General features: G+C 34.2%; 1 protein-coding gene across 2 annotated transcripts in view; it reads right to left on the bottom strand.

Annotated features, from left to right (window-relative positions):
* Positions 1-15,268, bottom strand: part of LOC108331562 (nuclear pore complex protein NUP205) — a 33,602-nt gene extending 18,334 nt beyond the window's left edge. For both annotated transcript variants that reach the window (XR_001832400.2, XM_017566326.2), the window contains exons 1-18: positions 14,914-15,268; positions 14,719-14,814; positions 12,973-13,047; positions 12,498-12,602; positions 12,292-12,402; positions 11,474-11,633; positions 11,261-11,346; positions 9,227-9,349; positions 8,905-9,132; positions 5,512-5,601; positions 4,535-4,684; positions 4,122-4,238; positions 3,825-4,031; positions 3,319-3,420; positions 3,040-3,183; positions 866-996; positions 650-769; positions 269-392 (exon numbers count right to left, since the gene is read on the bottom strand). Coding sequence is in view for 1 of the 2 variants with exons in the window: in XM_017566326.2 (XP_017421815.1) it covers positions 269-392; positions 650-769; positions 866-996; positions 3,040-3,183; positions 3,319-3,420; positions 3,825-4,031; positions 4,122-4,238; positions 4,535-4,684; positions 5,512-5,601; positions 8,905-9,132; positions 9,227-9,349; positions 11,261-11,346; positions 11,474-11,633; positions 12,292-12,402; positions 12,498-12,602; positions 12,973-13,047; positions 14,719-14,814; positions 14,914-15,054 (2,310 nt within the window). In the remaining variant the exon portion in view is untranslated. The remainder of the gene's footprint in view (positions 1-268; positions 393-649; positions 770-865; positions 997-3,039; positions 3,184-3,318; positions 3,421-3,824; positions 4,032-4,121; positions 4,239-4,534; positions 4,685-5,511; positions 5,602-8,904; positions 9,133-9,226; positions 9,350-11,260; positions 11,347-11,473; positions 11,634-12,291; positions 12,403-12,497; positions 12,603-12,972; positions 13,048-14,718; positions 14,815-14,913) is intronic.
* Between the last annotated feature and the right edge of the window lie 398 nt (positions 15,269-15,666).

The following is a 15,666-nucleotide window of genomic DNA, read 5'->3' as shown; positions in this document are numbered from 1 at the left end:
CCATTAATGTTCGATAACATATAAGTAGGTGCAAACCTCACCTTACAAGTCGGTTTTGTGGGGTTGAATTAGGCTTAAAGTCCACTTCTTAACAATAACATGAATTTAAAATAATTTCATCAATCTATTTTCTCTCATTTTTCCAATTTCTATTGGACAGATCATGCAATGCAATATACAATATTCTAATACATACATTGGAATAAAAAAAAGTAAAGCCATTGCCCATATTTTAATACACCATAACAAGACAACGACGAGCACATACTTTGAGCAACTCTAGGACTGGGAGCTGCGTCTGAAGTGGTGATGATTCTTTAGTTGCTGTAAGTCGCGACTCATCAACTACACCCTCATAGTCCTCATCTTTGATGCCATACATGCTCAAAACCCTGTCAATTTGTGTTCATCGAATAACATTCTAAGTCTATAATCAACGGTGTATACCATAGCTTGTTCATAGTTTTGCATTATAGAGATCAGTTTCAATCAAATTAAAGACAGAAAAGTTATGTTGGTGTCTCAATACAACTCAAATAACTGTGAATAACAAAAACCAATCTATCCAACAATCAATACAACCTATATCAAATAAACAACAGAGATATATTCTAATTATTTCTAGAAACACGAAAACAGAATCACTCACATGTGAAAATGTTTAAGGCAGGCACCAACCAACTGCCACTTTTCGCAAGGATCCGCATAGGCTCTTTGAGGAAATGGCCCAAAAACATGATCATAGATGAACCTAAAGATTCCAATAAATCTGAAAAACGAAAAGTTTTTACACATTAAGAGCACAAGCAAGAAAACAACATGAATATAAAATTCACTCAGATTTGAAATATACAGTGTACAGTACCTTCGCCCTCTGTCAGACAAATCACTTTCTTCTGCAATAAGAGCATTTATCAAATTAAGGAAAGATATTGTTGAAGGATATTGTTCTCTCCTTGCTTCAATTTCATTCAATTCAAATCGCATGTCATAAACCTGTCATATATTACAAGTTCATTTGTTCATCAGAGAAAGAGAAAGTAAATGATTGTGATGACAAAAAACAGAAGAAATGTAAGGGGCAATGGAAGAAACATATGAATAAAATGATAGCGATAACAAGTCAGATAATTTAAAAGAAAAGGATGAGCCCTAGTATATCAATTAAGTTTTTAATATATTTTGTGGTTAGTTTACAGAACTACAGTTCAAACAAAAAGGCAAAGCAAAACAGTAAAAGAACAAGAGTCCAAAAAAATTCTGGCTTTTCAATATACCAATAAACCTCAAGACCCACTAGGTCATTCCAGTTAACAAATATAAGAAAAACCATTCCTTGTTTTACAATACTTTTTAGAGGTACTTAGCATATAAACCCTTATCATTTTAAACTTTGACACTTCTTTGGAAAAGTTTATTTCCTATGAAACAAACTGTTCTCTTTCTCGAGATCTTTTGATAGAAACTTGGTATCTTTGCCATAAAGAATTTAGAAGAACTCTCAAATGTGCAGCTAGGAAGAACTAATTATAGACCTGGGTACACTAGGGTTACCCTAGGAATAACAACATATATTTTTTAAAGAGATATAACTTCATCGTTTCGTGTCCTTCAAATGATAGCCTTACCCATGAATAGGGAATCCACTCAGTGAAATTGACGGCTGGCTCATTTAGGGAAACTAACTACAAAGTGCCGAAAAAAGGGTTATGCAGAATACCTCTCATGCATAATAGTCTTTAGTCCAGACGTAATCACAAAAACAAGGTCAACATGCCACCTCTAGTATCAATGCATGTAGCCTACCTGCCTAGCTCTAACAGACCTCACGAGCACATTTTGAAGAATTGTAACATCCCATTTGGCTCCGATTTGTGTTTCTTGATTCTTTTGCCAAACATGTCTTTGTTTTGTGTTATTTATCGATGCTTGAAACAAAAGACTATAAGAAGGAACTTGATCGTCTAAGAACAATGATGAAATCGATGAATAAGTCATCTAGATCATATACCTGGTACATGAAAGATAAGAGTAAATTCAATAAGGTTGGCCCTATGCCTTAGGGTACTTGGATTATTGATTCAAGGACAACTAATCACATGACCTCATTTCCTATACTCTTTGATTTGTATGTCAAAATGACTAGAGAACTCGTTGCAGTTGCAAATGGACATAGTGTATCCATGTGCAAATATGGAAATATATCTATTAAATTAAAGGATTTGTATATGTCCAAAAACTGCCAACAGCCTTATCTTTGTAGAAAAACCTGCAAAAGATTTGAAATGTTCAATAACTTTTCCTCTTTCTTATGTCTATTTCAATCAAGACCTCGGCAGGAGGAAGATTAATTTAATTGCTAACGAGCATAGTAGGTTATATAAGTTGGAGTCTACGGTCCAAAACAAAACAAAAGGTCATAAGTCAACCAGCAACATTAGAAACATGGACAAATTCCCTAATATGGCTTCATATAAGATTTGGACATCCCTCGTTCAACCTTATGAAATCCATGTTACCTACTTACCATAGAGTTTGTTGAGTCTTTCCAATGTAATATTTGCTAATTGCCAAAGCATCACCATGCATCCAACCCCATTTACCTTAATTACTATGATGCTTGAGGACCTGGCAGGAACATCATGGAACTACACCCACCAGTGCCCAAGGACCCAAATTTTCTCAGAAATGAAAAGATTATCCATCTCTCAATTTCCCTAATTATTATTACAGACGATCTGCCTCAATATTTCTATATCTAACACCAACAGAGTATCAAATATCTACAACTAACTTACTAACATGAGAACTAACAGATATCAACAGTCTTAAATATCTATAAGGATGCCAGCAAAAAAAATGTAACATCCAAATATCTTAAAATTGTAAGAATACAGAATAGAACAAGAACATTTTTATCCTAACTAACATTTCAAACAAACCCATAGTTTCTAGAACAGTTGGTTCTCGTAGTTTTGAAGGATAAAAATTCTAAGATGGTGATTAAAGATTACTTCTTCATCAATCAGATATACCAACCTGAGTACCCATAGATTGTGGACTATTCTGGATATCAGGCCCAACAACTACTGGCAGATCATATTGCTCAAGGTAGGTCCAGATGCTGTCTTTCAGTATTGGAGAAACCTGAATAAAAGCGGTTATTGCATTCCTCAGAGCACCCTACAGCAAAAAGTATTGTCTCGTCAGAAAATAAACCGTTCAAACATTTCCATTGGAAGTACAAACTTTAAACAAAATCAAGAACCTAAATATCTTTTTACTTTCTTGTAAGAACATCATGATACAGCTATTTACCTTAAGATAAGGAGGCACATTTTCGTAACTAAGAAGCTTAAATAGTGGTTCAATATCAGGAAACCAGGTCCTCCTTTCTGTTGGATTCCCGTTTTCTACAACCTGTATATACAACAAATGCATAGTAAATATTGTTGTTCCTCTCAATTGAATAAAAACTACAAAGGGAAAGTCACATGCAACAATGAAATGTTAGACACGCCACATAAAATAAGTTGAACCAAGGACCTTTTATTGAATATTTTTCCCTTCTTACTAGACTAGAGTTTACAGAGGAGCACACTTATATACTGTGCTAGAGTTAGTTAGACGTAACAAATTCAATAGAAAGATACATTTACAGCTGTCTATTAACTAACTTAACACTAACAGAATAACAAAATATCCATTATCATACATAATATTTGCACAAAACAAAATTTATTAACTTCTATTTTGACTAGGACAAGTTTGGGCGTCCAAGGGATTCAATATAAGCTGACACAAGAAAATAGATAAACTTGAACCTTCTTCAGAACATTTAAGTATGCCACAAGAGCTTTAGCATCCCCCTCCTGAATTTCAGGCCACATAGCTCCAGCAGTTTGAAGAGATTGTTTGAATTTCTCGTCATAAATTGTTAAGCATTCAAATAAAGTGCTCCATCCAATTGAGCGAAATGCTTTACCTTGCAGCAACTCATAAACCTTTGAAGCACCTTCTTGACTGCAAGCCTAGAAAGCAGTTTCCCAAAATTATGTCGTATAAAAATGGTTGAAAAGAAAACTTAAGACACCATAGAGAGTAAAAAACTTCATCCTCACCAAGGTGCTCAGCATATTCAAGAATGCCACAAGCGTGTGGAAATTTGTATGGTCCTCTCCAGCAAAATTTGCAAATGTCCACAATACATCATTGCCAGACAAGAGTTCTGGTTCTTTCTGATAACTTGACAACATTAAAGGTCATGTTTGAAAGGAAAAGCCTTAAAAATCAGCCAAGCACATTACTTTAATCTGATAAGCCTAAAACAATAATGCATCCAAACCCTATATAAACATACAACCACAGCTTGAACAGACTTTTTTCCTAAACAAATGTATAGTAGTGTCATCAGGGAAAAGGAACATCTACACTGCCATCAATAATTTGAATCACCTGATCTATTTCAAACTTGCACTGATTGCTTACAAGAAAAGAAAATTTTCAGGTTTTGTTACTATTTGGTCAAACTGACCTGATAAATATCGCTCACAAAGTCCAAGATTGAATTAAATGGCATAGGGCCATGAAGAGAACTTGAATTAGTGTCTTGTGCAAAATCATGAGATCCAACAACTCGGTATGTACTAAGCACACTCATAGATCGCTCCTTCGTTTCTTTTATCTGCAAAATGCATAATATTCAAAAAGATAAGTGCAGAACTAAATATTTTGAATAAAAAAGATACACCAGTGTGGATAAAAATATAATTTGAAATAATTATCCAAACAAAATATCTTCTGCCACATGTACTTACAATTGCCAAAATTTAAAACAAATTCAATGCTCAGAAAGAACCAGACATTTAAGAATAGAAGTGAATATTTAATAATAATTTTGTAGAAAATGATTAACATTGCAGTTCAAAAAGGAAATCAATTTAAATTATTGAACAAAAATCAAACAGTTAGTAGTAAATTAAACTATAATTGGAAAGAGAGAAAAAAATATGAAAGAGCTAAAAGCTGCCGGTGCTGTCCAGTAATATTCAGGTACATATACAGTTACCATCCTGATTTCCTAACCATCACATTCAAAACCTGAAAAGAATTGGAAAGTGATCTATGGGATGACCTTACATTGTTATCATTTGGAAACCATGTAAAAAAATGAGGAATAATCCAAAGAAAAATGAGAAAAAGAAACACCTTTCAACTGTCAAATTCCACTTATTTTAAATGAAACAAAAATACAGCAAGTATATACACAAGTACAAAAAACAGGGCAAAAATAAATAATGAAGTTAGAAATAACAAAAACCTACAATCATGACTTCTCAGACAATAATTCCATGATTCAACTGCTATATAAAAGAAGAGATAAGAGGCCTAAAAAGAGTAGTTAACATCGATCAAGTAGTTTGAGAACCAAAACCAAATCCTAGCAAAAATTGTGCACTCAATCAACCAAATAAGCTTGTTCCATATGTACGTGCCGAAAAATTAATTAACCTTGTCTCTTGCTAGAGGGTTAGACAAAAAGCAGGTAATCAGTTTGTGCAGATAAGCATTGTACATGTAGACCATATCTTCATCCTCCGTCTGTAAGATAACAAGCAGACTTTTCAATAGGATACCAATGAAGAATAGTCATGATCCATGAAAAGTTACAGTAAATACAGAATTCCAATTAAGTGATATTGCACAAATTCAAAAAGCTAGAATAACTTGTATACTCCTTGAGAATCTTAATATTTTGGTGTGTAAATACAAGAAAATAATTCAAGGAAACAATCTCGTACAGGACAAGTTTCCAAAGAGTGATCTACACCCTCACAAAGATCATAATATGAATAATTATAAATATAATCAATATCTTAATTGTATAAACTAACCTGTTTCCTTATATACTAATATTGGCACATAACTATTTGTTAGAATAAGTATTAAAATCTGGGGTAGGAAACAGTTGGGTTGGGAACTACTTCTTGTTGTACCTATGAGTTGTCCCTAGTAGACTAGTGTAGTCTTTTTATTTTCATCTTCCGATTATATCAGATTTCTACCAATATAAATAGTAGATCATAAGAGGGATCTTTCAAACCCTCCAAAAATATATCTCTCTTTAATCTTAAGTTGGTAAGAGAGTGGGTCGATCCCGCTCTGCTGGTCTCAATCTTCTCCTACATTTATTTTCACCTCAGTTCATTGTTTGTCGCCGACCACCTACTTAGTTTTCTTCGACAACCACCAGATATGAACCATCTCCTTGAGAAACAACCAACCCCACCAAACTCAAACCCTGATTCCGTTGCACGCATCGTCATGCACCACGTTTCTCTTCGCTACTACTTTGCGTGTGAAGCTCATGTGCTGCCTTCCCCTCATTGGGCGACATCGAACCACCTCGCCAGTGCTCTTTGGACCTCCTTCACGTCGTTCCAATCCCTGGTTGTTCTTTCCCAATGTGGTTATTATCAAGGGTTCCCTAATTAAACCTAGGGTTTTCCCTTTATTGTTCTTGTTGATTGGTTTCGTTGCCTCTTTTGGTTTCCTCAAAAATGTCTACTGGAGTTATTTCTCATTCTTTGGAAATCCTTCTATTACTTATGAGAAACAAAATGGAGAAAATTACCTCACTTGGTCTGCATTAGTTGAAATGTGGTTGCTTGGCCAAGGTTATCATGACCACCTAGAACAAGATAGAAGTAATGTGCTTTCTGAGAAAGCTAAATAGTTGAAGCAAATTGACTTTCAGCTATGTGCCTTGTGGCAATTTGTGGAACCAAAATTACTAGGTACCCACCCTTAGATCCTTTCAAACTTGCAACTCCTTTTGGAAGAAAGCACAGAATATTTTTACAAACGATATTTAGCACCTTTATGACTCTACGAATAGGCTTGCCTCTCTCAAACAATCAGATCATGACATGGTGTCCTTCAACACAAAAGCTCAATTTGCAGTTCAACAATTGAAGATGTTCTTGGAGGTTGAGTCTTTGAGTGAGATCAAGAAAAAACTTCACAAATACTACATGTTGATTATCCTTTGTGCTCTACATCTTGACTTTGATCATATTAGAGATCAACTTTTAACAAGTCATGAAGTCCTTCCACGGAAAGCTTGACCACACGACTCCTTCAGGTTCCAACTCTTCAAAGCAAGGATGCTCATGAATTTATGGAACCTTTTGTCATGACTTCCATACGTGGAAGAGGAGGAGGCAATACTAACAGAGGACATGGTGGTTGAGGCCGTTCTAAATGTCCATACTGTAAGAGGATAGGTCACACTCAAGAAAATTACTCCTTGATGGCCTTCTTAACAAGATAGCCAATGTCTCTAAAGCTAAAACTGCTCCAAATTCCCTGATGAAGAATATCAACAGTATTTGAGGGTGAAGTCTAATAGCTTTGCACTAACATTTGCAAATCCCAACTCATCAATAGCTTGCATCTCACAATCCATGGATAATTGACCTAGGTGTTTCTGGTCACATCTCAGGTAATACCTTTTTGTTCTCATCCTTTTCTTTTCCAGAAAAAAACCCTCATTTCATAATCTTAACAAATGGTTATACTTGAAGAGTTGAGAGAAGATGAAAAGTTTTATATTTTTCACTTAGAAAGCCTAATACAACTTACTACTGTATTTATAGGAGACAGTAGTTCTGAAAAGTAAAAGGGCGGGAAGCCCCTAACATAAATATTAATAATAATAAAGGCATTATACTTCAACACTCCCCCTCAAGCTGGAGCATATAGATCATATGCACCAAGCTTGGAACATATAAATTGAATTTTAGGCCCCCTTAGAGATTTGGTCAGAATGTCTGCGAGTTGTTCATTAGAGTTGACAAACTCAGTAACAAGATCCTTTGACAATAACTTTTCTCTAATAAAATGACAATCAATCTCTATGTGTTTTGTTCTAATATCGGAGACTCAAAAATCCTTTATAAAATTATAACGGAAACCATAACAGGTTATGGCAGAAACATTGCTTTCAAAAGAAATATAATAGCACCACATGTAATTCTAATGCAAAAGTAATGATATTATAGTGAAAATCGGTATTTTTATTAAAAATAATATAGTAAAACTGAAAAAGAAGAAAAATTTTAAAAACAAAATTGAAAACAAAAAAAAAAACAGGCTTGGCTGGCGGAGGATGATGGCAGCGGCGAGCGGTGGCGGCAGTGACCGGCGAGCAGTGTCTGCAGTGGTGGCAGTTGGGAGCAGTAAGTTAGGGCAACTGGAAAAGAATAAAAGAAAAAGTGTTTTAAAGTTGTGTATTAGAGTGGGTTTTGAATTTTTATTGGGCCTGGACCAATTTTTAACTGTTCTAAACACAGAAAACAAATAAGGTTTGTGCAATTAGGGTTTCCTATCATGTGTACCACTGCTGCCCCTCCCTTCTCCCACTTTGCTGTTACTTTTTTTCGCAGATGTCATCCTTCTTCTCCAATCCGCTTCTTACACCATTGTCGTTTTGCCATTGTCGTTCCGCCACCGCCAGCCACTATGCCAAAAGCGGCCGCCATGGACCACCACAGGAAATCCGTTTCACCACCGCCTTGTTGTAGCAGCAGGTCAAAAAACCGCTACCAGTTTCCACCATGGCCAAAATTTGATAACACTGTAATATACACTTGAGAAAAATCCTTTCCACTTACATAATCGAAGTGCTAGTCGTTTGGAAATTAAAGCAAATTTACTTTTACAGGTATTCCATTAACCGATATACAGAAAGATTGAGAAAAGGCTTTGCTCCATTCTTGTTTTCACTTTTCACGTGTTGCTTTATTTTCCCTTTTTACCTCGTGAAGAACCCCTTGTCCTCTCAATGAATATATTTTTTATCTAAAAGTAAAAACAAAAATAAAAAATACCATAGAATTATACCTGGTAAGCAGCAGTACGAAGAACTTTATCAAGTAAAAACTGAAAAACATTATTTGAGAAAATGACTTCCAAGCATTGACTAAGATAACCCAGTTCGTTTGATGACCCACTTGAAATAGTCTCTCTTGTTACAGCACCATCTTGTATTAACATTAAATATACCGCCCAAGCAAGCCTTACGCCACCAACAAATCCCTCAACAATTGGATCATTTCCAGCAGCCATTACCTTAAACATTAAAAAACTTCAACATTATTCCAATTTCATACTAAATATTGTAAACAATTAGTACAGAGAAAAAAGCAATTATATTTTCTCTTACAAGCTCATGAAATTCGTGTTTGAAGGAAGTATTAGAAGAAAGGACAGATGCTTTATCAGGCACTGTACTCAAACCATCTGAAACAAACGCAATCACAAGGGCAAAGAGAAGACAAAAGGTAATCTGCAATACAAAGTGAAAATTATAAGAGTAACACATGAGGAAAAGTTTATGAGCAAAGTGAGCCAAGTCAGACAGAATAAATAACAAGTGCATCTTGATACTCATGCGGAAGCATGTATCTCTCAAAATATTCAAGTTTAACCTTTTCAAAAATCAAACTTATCATTTTCTCATAAAAATAATAAAATAAAAATACACAAAAAAAAAGAAACTATTCATTTTTTACATCACCAATCTAACTGCTGATTCTGAACAAAATACAAAATATTTGAATGGTAAATTAGACACAGCCAAGGGCATTTTTTTCTTTTAAATGTAGATGGAAAAAAAGTATGTACCTAGTTAAGGAATCTGCTGGCTCAATTAGTATACTTTGAAATCAATGTTGTCAAAATCAAGATCTTACACAGGATAGGATGAAAGATCATAATTTTAAGGATCATAATAAGACTGAATTAGGAAAGTCATATACAGATATGCATGTGAAAAAGGTGATATAAATAACAAAAGATAAACTGAACTAAAGTAAAACCAAAAACTAATCCAGGGATTTATACAGATAAGTTTCCTTGTACTCATTAATATATATAACTACTGAATTTTCCAACCCTGACATACCCTGATATTATGAGATAAGACACTGCACATCAGGGATTCTTGATAACTACATATTACTTTCATAACCATGAATAAATAATATTAAAATACACAATCCAAGTATTTTAATATATATACTAGGAGAAATGAGGCACCTTGAAAACCCCCTCCGTATTTTGGATTGAAAAAGATTAATAAACGCGGTTGGTTCTGAGAATGCAGTTAGGGTATTGGTTGCTTGACTAGTTTATTCACAGGAATAAAATAAAAAATTATAGAGAAGGGTTTAGGGGCAAAATAGTTCACAAAAATATCTACACTAAACCTCATATGCCCTTAATCTACTATCCCTATATACAAATATGAAGATATATATCATATAATATAATGTAATAAATACAAATAAGTCAAATTAGTGTATGTAATTCTAGGAAAGTAAGCTTGTATTTTACAAATGATGCCGGTATTTCATAACTAGCCTATAGGCAAGCGAAAAATGGATGAATTCAAGTTAGAACAACAATAAATCAAAGCATAAAAAGGAGTTTCTTATCACAAAGAATGAGAGGCAAAATCAGACAAATAATATGCCCATAATCCACAACAAAGATAAAGTGTGACAGCGGAAGTCAACAAGAAGAACCCAGCAGTACTACTCATGTCAGAATAAGCAAAAGCTTCAAGAGTGTTAGGCAAAGACGAGAATAAGAATATCCCTGTTATATTATGATAGAGACAAAGCAAGCAAGAGTTAAAGCTGAGATGGAAAACAGGGTCAGGTTCAATGGATTTTACTTAAAAAGCAGGTCCAGAGGAAGATCAAGTCCGCTAAGATTGTATGACCTTGGATCAGGAAGATCACATTAAGAAGAATCTAAAGAAAAACAGTCCCACAACAAATTTTGAACATGATTAGGCAAGAAAATCATAGTATCATATGATTCTGTGATCTTTACAAAAATTTCAAAAGCACTGGATTAGATTTTTTCAGTTACATATATCCACTCTTCCCTCTATCCTTTTCCCAACTCTGATTCAAATTTTTTTCAATTATAGTAAAAGCCGACAAATTTCTTCATTTTCAGATCATTAGTTTCACCAAATGATTTAGAGATGAAGATAACAATCATTGAATACATTTATCATCAAAGAAGATGAATGAAATTTATACCCTGAATAACAATTTCTTACCATGGGACATTGGTTGGATAGTTTTAATGCTTAAGAAATTATGATTTTGAAAACATAATTCTAATGCTCTACCAAAAAAACAAAAAATATATAAAATTGAGCTCAGCGAGTATAGAAATGCACCTGATGTTTGACAATGGTATTGCTCTCACTAACTTCAGAAGCATTATCTTTCAAAACAGAAAAAATATCTTTAATATCCTTTGGACCTGAAAACGGAGATCGTGGATGAACTTCCATTTGAGATATTAATCAAGTATTCAAGAAGTATAATCTGTCACAAAATACAATAAACCAAGTAGAGCCTCAGCAGACAAGAAATAACACTAAACATACTTGTCCGAACAACTAGAATCGAAAGGACAAGACAATGCCCAAGAATAAGTCTTTCTCTAGAGACCACTGCCTGCCTCTCCACAAGAGAACCTCTTGAATCAATAATAAAGCGCTCACACTGAAGACCACCCAAACCAGAAGGTTCTTCTCTATTGAGTTCCTACATTCAAAAAGAAAATTCTAATAAAAAACTATGTTTACATTCAAGGTTAATCCAAAAGTTACACATTCACATAATATATTAGATACTCTAGTCAAGATTAAGAAAATAAACCACCACATTGGTTAACTTGCCAATCATATGCTTATAAGATTAGATAGTTTATTGATCATGTTTCTTCAAGAGACAATTAAGCATAGTAATCAACAACAGTGTACCTGACACATACTTGTGCATCAGAAAATGTCTTTAACTATGAAATATGAACTCATATATAATACAAGCAGGACCATTGAGGTTAATTAAAGTAGTTACAATATTAAAAAGCATGTTTAGGTTATTCACCAGCCAATATAGAGCCACAATAATCAATATAAACTGCCAGTTTTTAAACACACAGAATTTTTAAAACCAAATCACTACTAATATATAAATATTAATTATTACAACCAATTACGTCAAATTTTAAGTAGTTGAATCGATGTAAGCCAATACTCAGGCAAAATCTGTTACAGCCAATATGAAGAACATCTAGTCAACTCTGACAATAGCTTGGCAATAAACAATACCCACTCTCTAAGAGCCTTTACCCTAAATTGGAATATAATCTTGAAGTTACAGAACAAAACATTAATTAATAACTCATTACAAATCAAACCTTGATAAGAGAAATTAACCGCTGCCTAAGTCCTGAACTGATAAGATCTTCTAGATACTTCTGAATGTCTACCAATATATCATCTTGCAGTCCCTGATCTAGCACCACAGCCTGTCAAGAAAACAATACAGAGGGATTAACCACAAACTAAATAATTAAATAATGGCCAAATGAACTTCAATGATTCCTTAAACAAAAAGAAATACCCTTAAGAGCAAATGGAGGGATGTTATCAAATCTCTTCTCTCTGTATACCAGAGTCCTGCCGCAAGCCGTAAAATTTCCAGTGGTTCCCTTCCCATTAATCCCCACTACAGATAAAACCAAAGCAAATAATCAAATATAAATGATGCACATGTATTGACAATATCATTCATGGAATCATGGTCTCTCAGTCCAACATAAAAACTGGAAAATTAAATGCATTAAATAACCACAACTAAAACTAACCCATCTGTAAACTAAACCACCTTCAACATTTCCACTCAGTCCTTCATTTTCATAAAATTATATGAAAATTATTTTCTTTACTAAAACTACAATTTAAAATCAAAAGCAAACGATAATGAAGCAGGTAACAATAAAATTAAAAAATTTATAAACCCAAATCATATGGCTATTCATTGTGTGTGCCACAAAGTCTGTTAATGTATATAAAGCAAATTAAAAGCTGAAGTCTACCTCTTGATTAGCTGATACAAGCAAACGAACACAATCTACTTCATTGAGATGGAGATCATCACTCAACTTGAGCGCCTAAGGGTCATATAAGCAGTTGTTAGGAAAAAGGAAGGGCAAATAAAACCGCAATAAGACCCCAAACAAGATGTGCACACATATCACCAAGATAAACAAAGTTATTACTCATTGGTGGCAAGAATCATATTAATAAAATCGTAAGACTTCATCAACAAATCCTGAAAATGAAATAATCGTAGGAAACTAGCAATTTAAAGAGAAAATAAAGTCAAAACTTTAAATAAATAAATATACAAATGAAAAAGAAAAAAGGACCACAACACATACCATACAACAAAGATAAAAAAAAAAACCATACGTGTAATTATAAATATATCCAGTGAAGCTAGCCTAACGTACTATGGCAGGACAAGAAAAGGGTCCAGTCCCTTCTTCTGGTTAAGGTACTGCCCCTTAGGTGAGGCCCACACCTTTCATTCAAGGCGCTTGTGCAGTTGTGCCTCATAATAGAAGATGCACTGCCCCCATTGGTACCTTCCTAGTGGATTTAGCAAAGCCTAGCGAACAAAAGTCCTATGATTAAATTTAAAAGACAGTGGCTGCTAGGAGTCATTCAACAATTCAAGCTAAGTAAAACAAAGGAGTAAAACACCTCCGCCATCAGTTGAACTAATAGGCACTTTCTTAGTTTTGATTTGCTCTTCTATTCTGAGGTAAGTGTTTCAGCATTTTTTTTTTAATTTTGCCTTGACACCACTTCCTCCAAGTGTTATTGCCTTTTAAAAAGATTCGTCATGGCACATAATTTCCCATGATATCAACATAAAGAGTAAAATGACTTGGAACCTTCAAGCATAAGATCAGAAAAATTGTAGCATGTTGCTGGTAGAAAATATTAGACTTAAGAACAATGCTTCCCTTAATAATCTATAATTGACCTCATCAATATAGACATTCAAAATCCAATTTGACGTGCCAAAGAAGTAGGGATGTTTCGTTCAACGTATTTATTGAAATAAATAATTTTTTTACCAAAATCCAGCAAACTCCAGAATAAAAACGAGTATTTTGAAGGAAATAACTTCGAATCAAACATGTGCTTCAAGAGGGGATACTTAAGAACAATGAAAAGCTCAAATAGACAAAACCCAAGAAACTCAAAGCACTAAGGGATTTCAATCATTCAACTCCTATTTCATTTGTCGTCATTTTTCTATCACCAATGAAAATCAATCTCCATGATGTTACCCCAAGGCATCAGAGGTGTCTTGTGTTCATCTATGCAAACATACATATGTAATTCGATTTCCATTATACAGGCACATAAGCCTGTAAAGATTAACAATCGTTCGATTCCCATTACCACTTATCATATTTTATACATATGTGAGCATGTGCATGTGTGGCTGTGCAAGCCAAGGGTCAAACATAATAGGTATAGATTACAAGTAGACAAAGGGATTTCACTTTGATCCCTAGCTGTAACGTCTTTTATTTGGTCTTCCCAAATTAAGTTTCACCACTAAAGTTACGAAATTGACTATCTTCCTGTTTCAGTCACCTCGCATTTTGGTCAAACCAAAACATTCCGTTCATAGAATAAACTAGATATACATTTTCTTTATAGGAAAACATAAGCAACGAAACTTATCCAATGCCCAGACTATTACTGAATACAAACCATGTTAAATACTAGCAGCGTAGAAAAGGTGCAGAATGGGAACTTACAATGTGCACATCCTGGTCGTCAAGTGAAATAGGAGGAGAATCAGGCAGCCTGACGGACTTTGACTGAAGTTGGCTTCGATCAGAGGGTTTTGGGGGCTAAAGAAAAGACACAACAAAATACAAGTACAACAAAAGAGTTTTCATTTTAGTTTGAAATTGAATAGAAGAAAACAAAAATGGAAGTTAATAGCGTACTGGATAGGAGAGAAGGGACTGGAAGGAGATGACGGAAGTGCGAAGAGCGTGCAAGAGTTCTACGCGTTGCGCCGCCGTCGGAGACGAAGCGCCAAGAAGCGCTGATTCGATGGTGCCTAGGAGCTGCTTCGGAGACACCATTTTTTCGCCAGTCGCCGGTGAAACCCTAAAGCTGGAAGAAGAACGCGGAAAGATAGGTGCGTTCCCTTAGGGCCACTATAGCGGGAAATGAAGCAGTGGGGTTTCAGTGAAGATTGAAGATCCGGGAATGCGCTCTTATGCCAGCTTTAAACCCTATAAACCCCTCCTCTTTGAAAATTTGAGAAAACTAAACTAAAATTCAAACCATGAAAGGAAGGAGACCATTTTTTTTTTTCTTAATTTGGTTAAAGAAAATAATGGAATGCATACACAACTAATATTTAAAATAGTTTTACTCATTTAATAAAAGATTGAGCGTGACTATGACTTTTAAGATAAATAAAATTAATAGATCTATCATATGTAATTAATAATTTATAAAAAAAATACACAAAACATTTTATTTTTGAAATTCAAGAATAACATTATTAAAGAACATTTGGTATTTCATTCTTCATTTGAGATTGAAAGGACTACCGTAAGTCAAAAGTAGTATGAAAAAAGTGTTTAAAATCTCAATGTGTGAAGTGTATAGGCCTAACTAGTATTTTATTTTTTATATTTAGATTTATTATTTACTTTGATTTAATATCTTTGTTAAATCAAGTTTTA

Source organism: Vigna angularis, chromosome 4 (assembly GCF_016808095.1).
Source record: "Vigna angularis cultivar LongXiaoDou No.4 chromosome 4, ASM1680809v1, whole genome shotgun sequence".
Classification (NCBI taxonomy): domain Eukaryota; kingdom Viridiplantae; phylum Streptophyta; class Magnoliopsida; order Fabales; family Fabaceae; genus Vigna; species Vigna angularis.
The sequence above is the reverse complement of the archived record's forward strand: the minus strand, read 5'-3'. Positions and strand labels throughout refer to the sequence as shown.